At 37.9% G+C, this 13,671-nt stretch overlaps 1 protein-coding gene across 2 annotated transcripts in view; it reads right to left on the reverse strand.

Annotated features, from left to right (window-relative positions):
- The window catches only part of LOC128701567 (huntingtin), a 94,786-nt gene that overhangs the window by 65,580 nt on the left and 15,535 nt on the right, over nucleotides 1–13,671 (reverse strand). For both annotated transcript variants that reach the window (XM_053795337.2, XM_053795336.2), the window contains exons 4-13: nucleotides 13,298–13,422; nucleotides 11,395–11,881; nucleotides 8,777–8,851; nucleotides 8,266–8,383; nucleotides 7,131–7,454; nucleotides 6,181–6,326; nucleotides 3,232–3,460; nucleotides 1,562–1,746; nucleotides 641–796; nucleotides 293–498 (exon numbers count right to left, since the gene is read on the reverse strand). In XM_053795337.2, the coding sequence (XP_053651312.2) occupies nucleotides 293–498; nucleotides 641–796; nucleotides 1,562–1,746; nucleotides 3,232–3,460; nucleotides 6,181–6,326; nucleotides 7,131–7,454; nucleotides 8,266–8,383; nucleotides 8,777–8,851; nucleotides 11,395–11,881; nucleotides 13,298–13,422 (2,051 nt within the window). The remainder of the gene's footprint in view (nucleotides 1–292; nucleotides 499–640; nucleotides 797–1,561; nucleotides 1,747–3,231; nucleotides 3,461–6,180; nucleotides 6,327–7,130; nucleotides 7,455–8,265; nucleotides 8,384–8,776; nucleotides 8,852–11,394; nucleotides 11,882–13,297; nucleotides 13,423–13,671) is intronic.

Below are 13,671 nucleotides of genomic sequence, written 5' to 3' on the forward strand. Positions count from 1 at the left end.
GTGTGTATAAATAAATGTGTACATGTATGTGTAGTGTGACCTAAGTGTAAGTAGAAGTAGCAAGACATGCCTGTAATCTTGCATATTTATGAGACAGACAAAAGACATCAGCAATCCTACCATCATGTAAAACAATCACAGGCTTCGTTTTACACTCACTTGGCAGGACGGTAGTACCTCCCTGGGTGGTTGCTGTCTACCAACCTACTATTTCCCTGAATCCCTTCACTAAATATTACCCTGCTCACACTCCAACAGGTGTCAGCTGACAAAATTCTCGTACTTAACTTACTTGACACAAGCTGAAGCAGCTGCTGAACGAACTCTGGGGTCCTGATCGGCCAGGAGAGGAATAAGAACTGCTGTTAATACACGATGAGAAAACCTGTCGGCAGGTCTAAGTGGAATGGAACTTCCTGTAGTGCTGTAGCTGCTGCTACTCTCTACATGGTCTGTATAACTCAGAGGCAATCCTGAGAGGAGATCACACAGTTCAACCTGAAATATGAATACTGTTGACACAGCAAGATACACACCAAACATGAATGTAAATCATGACTTTGATTACGTACACAAATATGGAACTGTGTATTTTAAAATCGTAAAATAATAATACTAGAACTCATACAAAGTAACTTACTTTGACCAACCAATATAGATTTGAGGCTGTATTTACCAAATGCGGTAAAACAGACAGTATGACTGCGGCATGCAACGAGTGAAGTAGCTCACCCAGGCAGAGCCCCAGACCACCCAGAGCTCCACGTGCTGTTACACTTGACTCGTGTACAAGCAACTGTAATGATACAATATATTAATTTTCATTCTATATATTGCTAGTAGTAATAGTACCCGGTATACTCATGGGAAAGCGCTAAACCCCACAAAACTTATAAATCCTCTGGGGAATGAAAGGTACTGAAATCAAGTTTGAGTCAAGGAAGGGGAGGACAGCTATAGTTCTTTGGAGAAAGCTGTTTACACTGTGTTAAACAACTGCTGCAGAATTCTTTGTATCCTATATTTATAATGACTGTCTGGAGTGACATCTAAACTGTCATATCTGAGTGCCTCTACAAAAACAGTGATTATGTGTGAATGATGGTGAAACCGTTTCTTTCTTTTCTGGGCCACTTAGACTTGGTGGAAGACAGCCAATGTGTTGAAAAAAAAAGATACCAATATTATAAGTAAATTTAGAAAAACATTTTCTCTTCACAATCCTCATTTTTCATCCAAGAGCTTAAATTACCCCAGTGACTGTAGTCCCAGTGATGTTCAAAGATCTCAAAACTGATTCCCAAACAAATGGAGAGGAATGCCTCCATGTGTCATATACAGTATATCTATCTATTTCCATCTCTCAAACCATACCTTACAATTGTCTTTATACTAAATCAGGATATTCAAGAGGCAATTATAAACTGTATGTATAATAAGACATTAATACTTGCTGCAAATAAATGCAACAATATCTCTCTTACACAAATTTCTTCACAAATTCAGAATTTTTAATTCAAATCAGATTTCTGACATGCAAGCAAGACAGCCATGTGCTAACCTTGCAAAGGACTTCAAGAAGTGAAGATAAAGGTAACCCCGGTCGACCAAAGTCATTATACTGTCCACATCCATGGACAAGACTGGCACGAATGAACTGTCCAATGACAGTGCCCACACTTGCTCCAAGCTGAGGGTCGGAATGACTATGAAACCTCAAAACATCATCAATGTGTTGCTGTAGCTCTGAAACAATGAGAGAGTCGCATATTATGGTGTGCATGAGCAAAGTTGTGTGTCAGGAGATTAGAAGACTATACAATTAAAACAATGCTAGTCATTTTAAAAAAATTGGGCCATATTTACTAATGAAAGAATTAATGCAAAATAGTATCTGTAAGGCTCTCGTACAAAATTGTCTTCTACTTAACCCTTAAGCTGTCCAAAAGTAGCTCTACATTTTTTTCAACATTTGAAAGTATGTAAAAAAATGAAGATCATTTTTTTTTTACATTTGAAAACGTGTAAAAAAACTTGATCTATTTTTTTTTTGTTATATTTGAAAATACGTAAAAAAAAAAAGGTAGATCTACTTTTGGAGCACTACGCATGTGATCGTAAATCTGTTTGGACAGTTTAAGGGTTATGCTTCAAGCAATAATGTTTTGCTTCATAGTATGCCATACACCCTGAATGGTCAATTAACTATATATTCTCCTAATAACATTTAGACTGTTTAAAATGAGAATCTCACCATATCATACAAGTAACAAATTCTTTAAGGCATACTAGGAACCGAACTGCTGTCCATGGCAATGCACATCCATAGCTACATTAACTCATCCAGTTAGTATAACTCTGGATTTGCTTCCCAATATACAATACACAATTCACATTGCATGTTAATCATGCCATGTTGTCCTTATTGTTGAAAACAGTTTAAAAAACCAACAAGTTGAAGATTAGGACATGTGCAACAGCTGGGTATCTTTATTGATAAAACGTTTTGCCAACACAGTAGGTGAAACTAATGCATATGTGCCTTAATCTTAAATTACTGTAACCTGGCACAATTTTTCTACCAGTTTTCTTCAAGCTTAGTATTAATGCTAAATTTTGTTAATCTTCTTTTATCAATTGTTTTAGACAAAATTCTAACTAATGCAAAATCATGATCAAAATATTACAGGATTCTGAACTTGGATTTTCTATGTAAATGTTTAATTTGTGAGTCAGGAAGTCTTTGGAAGAACAAAATAATTTAATAAATTACTTGTTAATTTTAACAGCAACAACCCAATCAATTTATCATCATGACTAACTCACCATCCCTAACCTATCGGAATAAAAGCTACTCACCAATACACAAATACCGACACATAGGAGAATGAAACTTGTGATGACATTTCCGTCCAACTTGTTAATGGTCCAAGTCGGACTGAAACATCATCATACGTTTCATAAGAACATAAGAATGGAGGAACACTGCAGAAGGCCTACTGGCCCATACAAGGCAAGTCCTTATAAAAACCACCCATGTATTTGTCCAACCTTTTTCCACAACTACCCAAGAATTTGCCTCAGTACCTCAAGTACTAATCAAACCCAGCCGGTTCCAGTTACTGTATTATACTGTCTTATTATTAACTTACCAATATTACCACAGAAAATACCCTAATTACACTGCAAACAAAAATGCAATCAACTCACTGTCAGAAACTAGTGACTTACCCAATTCTCCAATTGCATCTGTATAGAGAGGTTCAGCCATCAGAGAAGGCATCACCATCACAGCCAACCCTACACAGTTAAGAGCCAACACTTTGACGCTCACTCGGACTGCCCGGTCAGGAACTAATAACCCAGCATGCCCAGATAAAAGGAATGAGGAAGTCAGGTATCGTACGAGATACCGTACAGGAAGATCTTCATCCAAGAAAGAGCCAACTGAACCACTTGGCTGCAGGACAACAGAAATCACATTTAATAATTATCCTAAAACTTATTAAGAATTAAACCTATTATTGTGCAGTTTTTTAGACATTTGTTATTATTAAATTACCACATTATTGTTGCTATAAACCTTTGTATTAATTTCACACAATATTTAGCTGAAATAACATTATTCAAATTTGTGAAACTTTTAACAAAAATCTTTCTTTCTTTCAACGTACCAGCCGTATCCCACCGAGGCGGGGCGGCCCAAAAGGAAAAATGAAAGTTTCTCCTTTTAAATTTATTAATACAGCGGACCCCCGCATAACGATTACCTCCGAATGCGACCAATTATGTAAGTGTATTTAAGTAAGTGCGTTTGTACGTGTATGTTTGGGGGTCTGAAATGGACTAATCTACTTCACAATATTTCTTATGGGAACAAATTCGGTCAGTACTGGCACCTGAACATACTTCTGGAGTGAAAAAATATCGTTAACCGGGGGTCCACTGTATATACAGGAGAAGGGGTTACTAGCCCCTTGCTCCCGGCATTTTAGTCACCTCTTACAACACGCATGGCTTACGGAAGAAGAATTCTGTTCCACTTCCCCATGGAGATAAGAGGAAATAAGCAAGAACAAGAACTAGAAAGAAAATAGAAGAAAACCCAGAGGGGTGTGTATATATATGCTTGTACATGTATGTGTAGTGTGACCTAAGTGTAAGTAGAAGTAGCAAGATGTACCTGAAATCTTAAATGTTTATGAGACAGAAAAAAGACACCAGCAATCCTACCATCATGTAAAACAATTACAGGCTTTCATTTTACACTCACTTGGCAGGATGGTGGTACCTCCCTGGGCAGCTGCTGTCTACCAACCTACTACCTAAATTTAACAAAAATGTTAAGACAATAATATGCACTCAAATTGCCTGAGAAAGAGCAGGCATAAACAAAGTGCCTCTGAATATATATAAAAAAAGGGTATAACTAATCCTACAAAAGAACATTTTACATTACTGTGAGTATAGTTTTACCAACGCTCTTATATGGGTGTGAAGCATGGGTGATGAATGTTGCAGCGAGGAGAAGGCTGGAGGCAGTGGAGATGTCATGTCTGAGGGCAATGTGTGGTGTGAATATAATGCAGAGAATTCGTAGTTTGGAAGTTAGGAGGAGGTGCGGGATTACCAAAACTGTTGTCCAGAGGGCTGAGGAAGGGTTGTTGAGGTGGTTCGGACATGTAGAGAGAATGGAACGAAACAGAATAACTTCAAGAGTGTATCAGTCTGTAGTGGAAGGAAGGCGGGGTAGGGGTCGGCCTAGGAAGGGTTGGAGGGAGGGGGTAAAGGAGGTTTTGTGTGCGAGGGGCTTGGACTTCCAGCAGGCATGCGTGAGCGTGTTTGATAGGAGTGAATGGAGACAAATGGTTTTTAATACTTGACGTGCTGTTGGAGTGTGAGCAAAGTAACATTTATGAAGGGATTCAGGGAAACCGGCAGGCCGGACTTGAGTCCTGGAGATGGGAAGTACAGTGCCTGCACTCTGAAGGAGGGGTGTTAATGTTGCAGTTTAAAAACTGTAGTGTAAAGCACCCTTCTGGCAAGACAGTGATGGAGTGAATGATGGTGAAAGTTTTTCTTTTTCGGGCCACCCTGCCTTGGTGGGAATCGGCCAGTGTGATAATAAAAAAAAAAAATAATAACATCTAGAACTTTCACTTGAATAAAGGCAACATTATTCATTAATAAATCCAACATCTTATCATTCTAATCAAATAATGTGTCAAGCAAAATGGTATATATTTTTGCCTCTTCCACTAAACAAAAAGCACTCTAATAAACAATTCAGCTGTCTATAGTCAATAAATCAATGTTTACCATTATCTCTAAGAGATGGAGTTCTTAACCTTTTCATAATTACAGACCCTAATGGATTTCTCAATATGTCCCCATACCCCCTTCACTAAACTGTTGAAATCATCACCATCACCACCAGTCCTATTAGGTACCAGTATGACTTCAAAAGATGTCAATAGCTTGGTTTTATGTTAGGTAAAAGGATACAAGTGCAACTAATGTGGCATTTTACTGTGGCAACATTCCGTTCTCCAGGTGCTTTGTCAAGCCGTTATGGCTTGGTTCTATTTTACAAATGGAGAGGCAGGAACAGAACAGCTGATATTTTATTCAAATTTAACCACAACTTTTTTTTTTTAAATTTTCAAAGATCGAGTCCCATATTCCCATTATTTGGTTCCCATACCCCCAGTTAAGAACCTCTGCTCTAGAGGTTTAAGCCAGAGAGAGTAACCTCAGTCTTCCATGAATCTTCCTTATGGTTCTTTCAAGAATTTCTAAAAATAAAAAAAACCTATCTCCAACACTTTCATAAAATATACCCCTCACAGTGACTATATTTCTTTTTACAAAGCCTTTCATTTTGTAATGTACAGTCACAACAAGCTGCTCGTATTTTTTTATATGTATTTAAATTATTGACAAAAATTTCTCCATGGGGAAGTGGAACAGAATTCTTCCTCCGTAAGCCATGTGTGTCACAAGAGGTGACTAAAATGCCGGGAGCAAGGGACTAGTAACCCCTTTTTTTGTATAAATTACTGGATTCAAAAAGAGAAACTTTTGTTTTTCTTTTTGGCCCACCCTGCCTTGGTGAGATATGGCCAGTTTGTTGAAAGAAGAAGAAGACAAAAATTTATCTTACTTTGAACCAGGACCTACCTTATCAATGGAGACTGATTTGTCTTCTAGGGATTTATTATGAGAATGAGATGATATGTGGTAAATGTGTTTCCTCTTGTCACGTTCAATGCAACGTTTCTCACCATTTAAATTTATCTCTCCTCTACCAAAAAGCACAGAGGTATCTGTAACACACGTTGAAAAAATATAATAGCAAAAAAAAAAAAATAGAAAATGGAAAGGTACAGAAAAAAATCATGGTCTAATGCTGATATACTAAATCATACAGTAAGACACCCATTAAATTATATAATAACACACCCACTAAATCATACAGGAATACAACCACTAAATCATACAGTAACATACTCATGAAATCATATAGGAACACACCCACTAAATTGTACAGCAACATTCCCACTAAATCATACAGTAACATACCTACTAGATCATACAGTAATACACCCACCAGATGACAAAACTGTAGGTACTCCAACATAACACCAAATTCCAAGCATCTCTTGCCACCATCCTGATCTAATGTACTCATACACGCTTGCTGGATGTTCAATTCCCGACCCCTCAACACCTCATTCACAACATCCTTTCAATCCTTCGTCAGAAATTCCGTACATCTTCCATTCATCTGATGTTTACGACCAAGCCAGGGGGTGATGACCCCTGCAACACCCTCCAGGTATTGTGCCTTTTTTTGTTAAATCTTGCTTAACTTTTCCACATGACCAAATCCTCTCAACTACAATTTTCTCCTCTTTCAAAAACACCTTTAATATTAACACACACTCTTCAAGCACTTTAATCAAGCAAAAAAAATTTTTTACAGCATTTTTAAAACAATCTTTGAGTAAATGCTGGAAATGTCACATTCTGTATATGTATCTCAGAAACCAGCTTTATATACTATGTAAGAAAAAGAGCAAATACATAGATCTTGAATCAGGAAACAGTGGGAGTTTGCATAAACACACCTGTAAGTTTTCCAATTTCAATGCTGGAGTATAAAGCACTAACTCTACTATCAGTTTCATCTACAGCAGTGTCAGCTGGCTGTACTTCTGTGCTTCCTCCACTTCCTCCTCCTCCTCCTCCTCCTCCTCCTCCTATTCCACCTCCCCCTCCCCCTCCTCCTCCTCCTCCTCCTCCTCCTTTGTCATCTTCTTCTTTTGTACTCTCCTCAAAATCGAGTTTTTCATCAGGGGTGTCCATGTCCATACTAACTCTCCCACTGCCACCTTCCAGATCTAATAATAAGTTATCCTCTTCAAACAGTGATGGAGCCACACTGATCTGACCTGAAAGAAGAAAACAATATTTATCAATGAACTGAAAGAATGAGATATCAGGCGCATAACTTCCGTATCTACATAAGCTACCAAAATTGTAAGTACACCCAAAACCCTTCTGTTAATGAAGATTCAAGCACACTAAACAATTTGTAAAAGTTGTCTGTACATTAATTTTGTCAAAAAAATAAAATGATCAAAACTTTTAGTTGCAAAATACAGTATAACAAAAAATATACCCAAAAGAAACAAATGCCCTGAACTGGAAGCTTACTACATAAAAAAAAGGTGAATATTCACATCAGATTAAAGAAAACACAATCATGGTTTAACAGATGGAATTCAGGCTTAATTCAAGGAATTGGAGCATTAGTTCAATTCCTTCGATCAAGAGCCCCTTGCCAGAATCAAGAAACCTCCTGTGAGGGGGTCATCAATTTTTGTCATGTACATTCCAGGATTCATGCATATAAATACAGATGACATCATCACACTAAAGGCATATCACATATAAATTCAGTGGTTAGTAGCTCAGTGGTAACACTTTCAGCTCACAACTAAAAGACCCTGGTTCAATCCCAGATGAGTAGATATATATGGGCAAGTCTTACACATTCATATATCAGTACAGTAAATAGGTACTCTGGTGTCTGTCAACTGAGTAGCATCCTGACATTCTGCCATGTATTATAGCCTTTTCAGCTACTGACCATGTGATATGATTTAGTAATACTAGCTCCCTATTCTTAAAATAGCAGTCTTCAATCATGCATTTATTAATTAATATATAGATATATATATATCCATAAAGCTCACTCACTGGACACTCTTGATGAAAGCAGACTAGCTCGAGGATCAGCCATGATCCTCGAGCGTGTGATCCCCTCAGGAGAAGTGAGAGTCAGGAGGAGAGCTACTGGTGGGTTCTGAAGCAGTGTCTGCAGGACATTTTGAAATACAACATGGTGATCAGTGTGGAACAAAGGCACTTTATGTTTATAACATGTTTAAAATGTTGAAATGTTCTGATAGATACAGTACCAGAACTGCCAAAGAACACACAAGCTGTATGAACAACAAATACCAAAGAAGTATCAGGAAACACAAAACATTCAACTAAACCATGGAATGAGTGAGGGTTGAACCCAGGCCAGTGCATTAACCACTTGGCCAGCTGGCTCTAAGATTCAACCAACTAGGTATTTTTCTCAATACCATAGGGAAGTTAGCATGGACCACCACTGTGACCACAAAACTTTCAAATAATTTACAATGCATTTCACTGTGAACTGACTACATTCAAGGAAGTTGTAAACACAGTGAGTACTCACCTGAAGTGTTTCTAAACTTGCAGTGACTATGTTGTGATCCGAAGATTTGCTAAAATGAAGACATAATTCATAAACCTGAAACAAGACAAAAGTATTAACACACCAGGATACCTCAACTCACTATAAATATCTAGCATGACACATTATGCATCATATTCATGAACTTCTCCCCCATGGCCTTTCCTTATCTCTTCTAACTCTGCATCTGCAAGCCATGAATAGATCAAATGACTATTTTTTTGTTTTCTAAACACACTGGCTGTCTCCCACCAAGGCAGAGTGACTCAAAAAAGAAGGAACAAAAGTTTTTCTTCTTTTTTACATTTAGCAACTTATACAGGAGAAAGGGTTACTAGCCCCTAGCTCCCGGTATTTTAGTCGCCTCTTACGACACACATGACTAACGAAGGAAGGATTCTTCTCCACTTCCCTATGAAGGCAAAATGACTATTTATCTACAAAATCTTGGACACCCAATAACTGTGGATATTATTCCTATTGATTCTATTTTCAAATCAACACAAAATATAATCATAACAAGTCCTTCAAGATTTTAGGTTTCATCTCATGAAGGAAGACTATAATACATTAAAAAAGCAATAAATAAATTTATCTTCCTACAAAATAAATATGTAATATAACTAAAATTTACTCCATGGATCAGTGGAACAGAACTCTTCCTACATAAGCTGTGTGTGTTATAAGAGGCGACTAAAATGCTGGGAACAAGGGGCTAGTAACCCCTTCTCCTGTATACAATACTAAATTTAAAAAGAGAAACCTTCATTTTTCTTTTTAGGTCACCCTGCCTCAGTGGGATATGGCCGGTTTGCTGAAAAAATAAATAAATCATAAATTAAAAGGGAAAAACTTCAATGACCCATGAGACTTTTTTAAGCAAAATTATTACAGTAGTCCCCCATGTATTTGCAGGGGATACATTCCAAGACCTACTGTAGATGCCCGAAACCATGGATAGTAGTAAACCCTATACATTATGTAAGTCATTTTTGTTTACGTACTTACCTAAGATAAAGTTTAATTGGTAAATTATGCACAATAAGTGGAGAATTAGGACTTTTTCACTGACAGGAAACACTTCATAGCTTCTCTTAGGCTTCAAAAAACTACCAACACTACTACTTTTCTGCTTTAATGTCATTATTAAGCAAAATTAAGGCTAATTTTCTGGCCACAGTAAACCCTGGATAACAGAAACCGTGGAAACCAGACCCACAGATATAGGGGTTCTTTTTTTCCCACCAAGGCAGGGTGACCCAAAAAAGAAAGAAAAACCCAAAAAGAAAGAAAAAACTTTCATTATCATTCAACACTTTCACCATCACAAGCATAACCACTGTCTTTGTAGAGGCATTCAGATACAACAGCTGTTAGACATCCCTCCAAATTGCCAATATCCCAAAGTCCTCCCTTAAAGTGCAGGCATTGGACTTTCCATTTCCAGGACTCAAGTCCGGCTAACCGGTTTCCCTGAATCCCTTCACAAAATGTTACCCTATACATGCTCCAACAGCTCGTCAGGCCCCCAAAACCATTCGTCTCCATTCACTCCTATCTAACATGCTCACGCATGCTTGCTGGAAGACCAAGCCCCTCGCCCACAAAACCTCCTTTACCCACTCCCTCCAACCTTTTCAAGGATGACCCCTACCCCGCCTTCCTTTCCCAACAGATTTATACGCTTTCCAAGTCATTCTACTTTGTTCCATTCTCTCAAAATGACCAAACCACCTCAACAGCCCTTCTTCAGCCCTCTGACTAATACTTTTTGTAACTCCACACCTCCTAATTTCCACACTACGAATTCTCCCCCTAATATTTACACCACACTTTGCCCTTAGACAGGACATCTCCACTGCCTCCAGCCAGCTCCTCGCTGCAGCATTTACAACCCAAGCTTCACACCCATATAAGAGTGTTGGAACCACTATACTCTTATACATTCCCTTCTTTGCCTCCATAGGTAATGTTCCACTGTACTATTTAATACAATAAAATGAATGTTTACTCCCTCCCCATCTTGTTATTCTTTCATGCTGTCAATAAAAACAAATCCTGATTCAAAGTTTTTCACACATGTGCTAAACTCTTAGTTTCCAACCTTTTTTACATGATTATTATTATATTCTTACAAAGCACTAAACTCTTATGGGTCATACAACACCTGGAGAGTGAGAGGTAATCAGATTTGATCTAAGAAACTACCTCACAATTAAGGTACCTTCCTTGAACCTTTTTCTTCGATGAATGATGAAACTACAAATAAAAAAAAATTTCATCTCCCTCTTATACTGATCATAACCTTGATAAAAAACGTATATTGTATGAGCACAAATTCTAATGTAGATGAATGGTTCAAAGAGCAGACAAGTTGATCAATTACACACATGTGCAAAATTTGGGTGTCTTTACTGTAGAAACATTTTACCACACAGTGGCTTCATCAGTCCAGTACAAAGAAGAACAGTGAAGATCTGAAAATTCACTAATCCTCTTTGTACTGGATTGATGATGCAGCTGTAGGGAGAAACATTTCCACAATAAAGATACCCAAGTGTTGTACATGTGTCTAATTTACCAAAAATTCTAATGCTTACCTGAAGCATCTGATCATATGAGACAGTATACTCTGCCGGGTGTAGATGAGTGGTATGGTGTGCATGGTGTGTATCTGAGGGTATAACAGGAGCACATAGTTCCCCTATATGAGGCACCAATGAGCGTAGGCACAGAAGGCAGCCAAGAGCTTGGCTTGTTGGTATATCATTTTGGACTGGTACCAGGATCTGCAGAATGGTGCTCAGCAGCCAGCCCAGGAACATTGGCGGCTTCCGAGAATGACGGCAGAGAACTGTGAGAGAGGATACGGCTGAGCGGCGGACAGCCGAGGAGGTGTGGCTAAGATTGGGAAGAAATGCCTTAAGAAGATTCTTAATTTCATTGTCATTAGTGAAATGACCAAGAGTTGGCATAATTTTTTCAAGAGCAGCAGCAAGTGTTTCTAACAGGGGTTCTTCTGGCCGGCGAGCCATTCGTGTCACGTATGGTAAAAGGTTTTGAACGTAGGCTCGACCTTTCTGAGGCCTGAAAAAAAAAATTAAAGTGATTATAATGATTTTTAAGAAAGATACAACAGAAAAATACAGACACACAGGATTATGACAGAGTATAAACCTGGACTTAAGCAACTTTAAATATCAGATGGTCTGTATGATATTTACCTATGGGTAAATATCATACAGACCATCTTGCTCAAAGCTCATGCCAGTAAGTTTACTTAGGCACAGGTACACATAAGTACAATTATCATACATAGTACAAATTACATAGGATAATCCAATGCTTCTAAACTGTTGTATCTGGGCACCTCTACAAAGACATTGATTATGTGTGAGTGAGGTGAAAGTGTTGAATGACGATGAAAGTATTTTCCTTTAGGGGATTTTCTTTCTTTTTGGGTCACCTTGCCTCAGTGAGAGATGGCCGCCTTGTTGAAAAAAAAGAAAAAAAATCCAAAGTCAGACAAAGTGACTTATTTTCCTTACAACATGCATGACTAAGAGAGTAAGGATTATAACCCACTTCCCTATTATCATTTTGTATACTATAAATTCCATGTGAGTGTGTTATAGATCAGACTGAGTGCAGACAAGTTGGTTTTATGGTTGGAGTGTGAGCAAGGTAACATTTATGAAGGGATTCAGGGAAACAAGTTAGCAAGACTTGAATAAATGATGTTTCTAGGTGGGAGACAGCCAGTGCATTAAAAAAATTCAGCATCCATTCATCAATCCATGAGCTCAGTTGACCCAAAACCTGTAGAGTTCAAGTCATTTAGATTACCCACTCTGTCTCATACATAATTTCAATTATTTTCAAGTGCAGCATTATTGTTACTGTATATTAACTTCGAAGCACTAAACCCATGGGGATCATACAGTGCCTGGGGAATAGAAGTTTGATTCAATAAAAGGGAGGGTGGCTCCAATTCATCAGATCAAAAGCCTCTCATCAGCATCTTGGTACCTTGAAAGGGTAAAAAAAAAATTTGAATACATAGGCAATACAAAATTCCGGATAGTATACTCCAAAGATATGGAGTCGGAGTCGTGGAGTCGGAGTTGGAAGCAATTCTTGGGTTACTGAAGTTGGAATTGGAGTTCATAAAATGTAATTAAAGGAGCTGGAGTTGGAGGTGCCATAAATAAAGGAGTCAGAGTCGAAGCTTTTATGTGCAGACTCCACAGCCCCAGTATTCTCAATAACAACCATACATCACTTCAGCAAAGAAAAAGATTCTACTCAATACACTAATAACCCACATATAAGAGAGAGGAGCTTAAGACGACGTTTTGGTCAGACTTGGACCATTTACAGTCACACTAACATAAAGGAGAGAAGGGGGCAGTATATATAGGCCAGCAGACAGATATTGTGTATTGTTCCGGTCACAGTATTGTGCCTTTTTGTTAGTTAAAGAGTCTGCTGCAAGATACACACCTGATGTGATGGCACAGTGCAGCAAATCTAGACAGAGCCGCCCGCAGGCTCCTCACCGACCCATTCTTCTTGATTTCCTTGTACAGTTCAACTTGAATTTTGCCCAACTGAGTTTCTGACAGACTCTGAAATTTGCCATGCATATATAAATCTCTCTTATTGATTTATAAAGTAATGAAACAATTTTAACTTAGAAATACAAACATAAAAGGATGACAGACATTGAAGATTATGGAACAATATATAATTTACAATTTTTTGGAGCAGTTACAATAATGCATATACATATACTGTATACATTTCATGCAGAATAAAAAAAATGTGACTTAATTAATATATTCCAGAAAAAATTAAGAGCTTGTTTAAGAGTAATA

Source organism: Cherax quadricarinatus, chromosome 78, assembly GCF_038502225.1.
Source record: "Cherax quadricarinatus isolate ZL_2023a chromosome 78, ASM3850222v1, whole genome shotgun sequence".
Lineage (NCBI taxonomy): Eukaryota > Metazoa > Arthropoda > Malacostraca > Decapoda > Parastacidae > Cherax > Cherax quadricarinatus.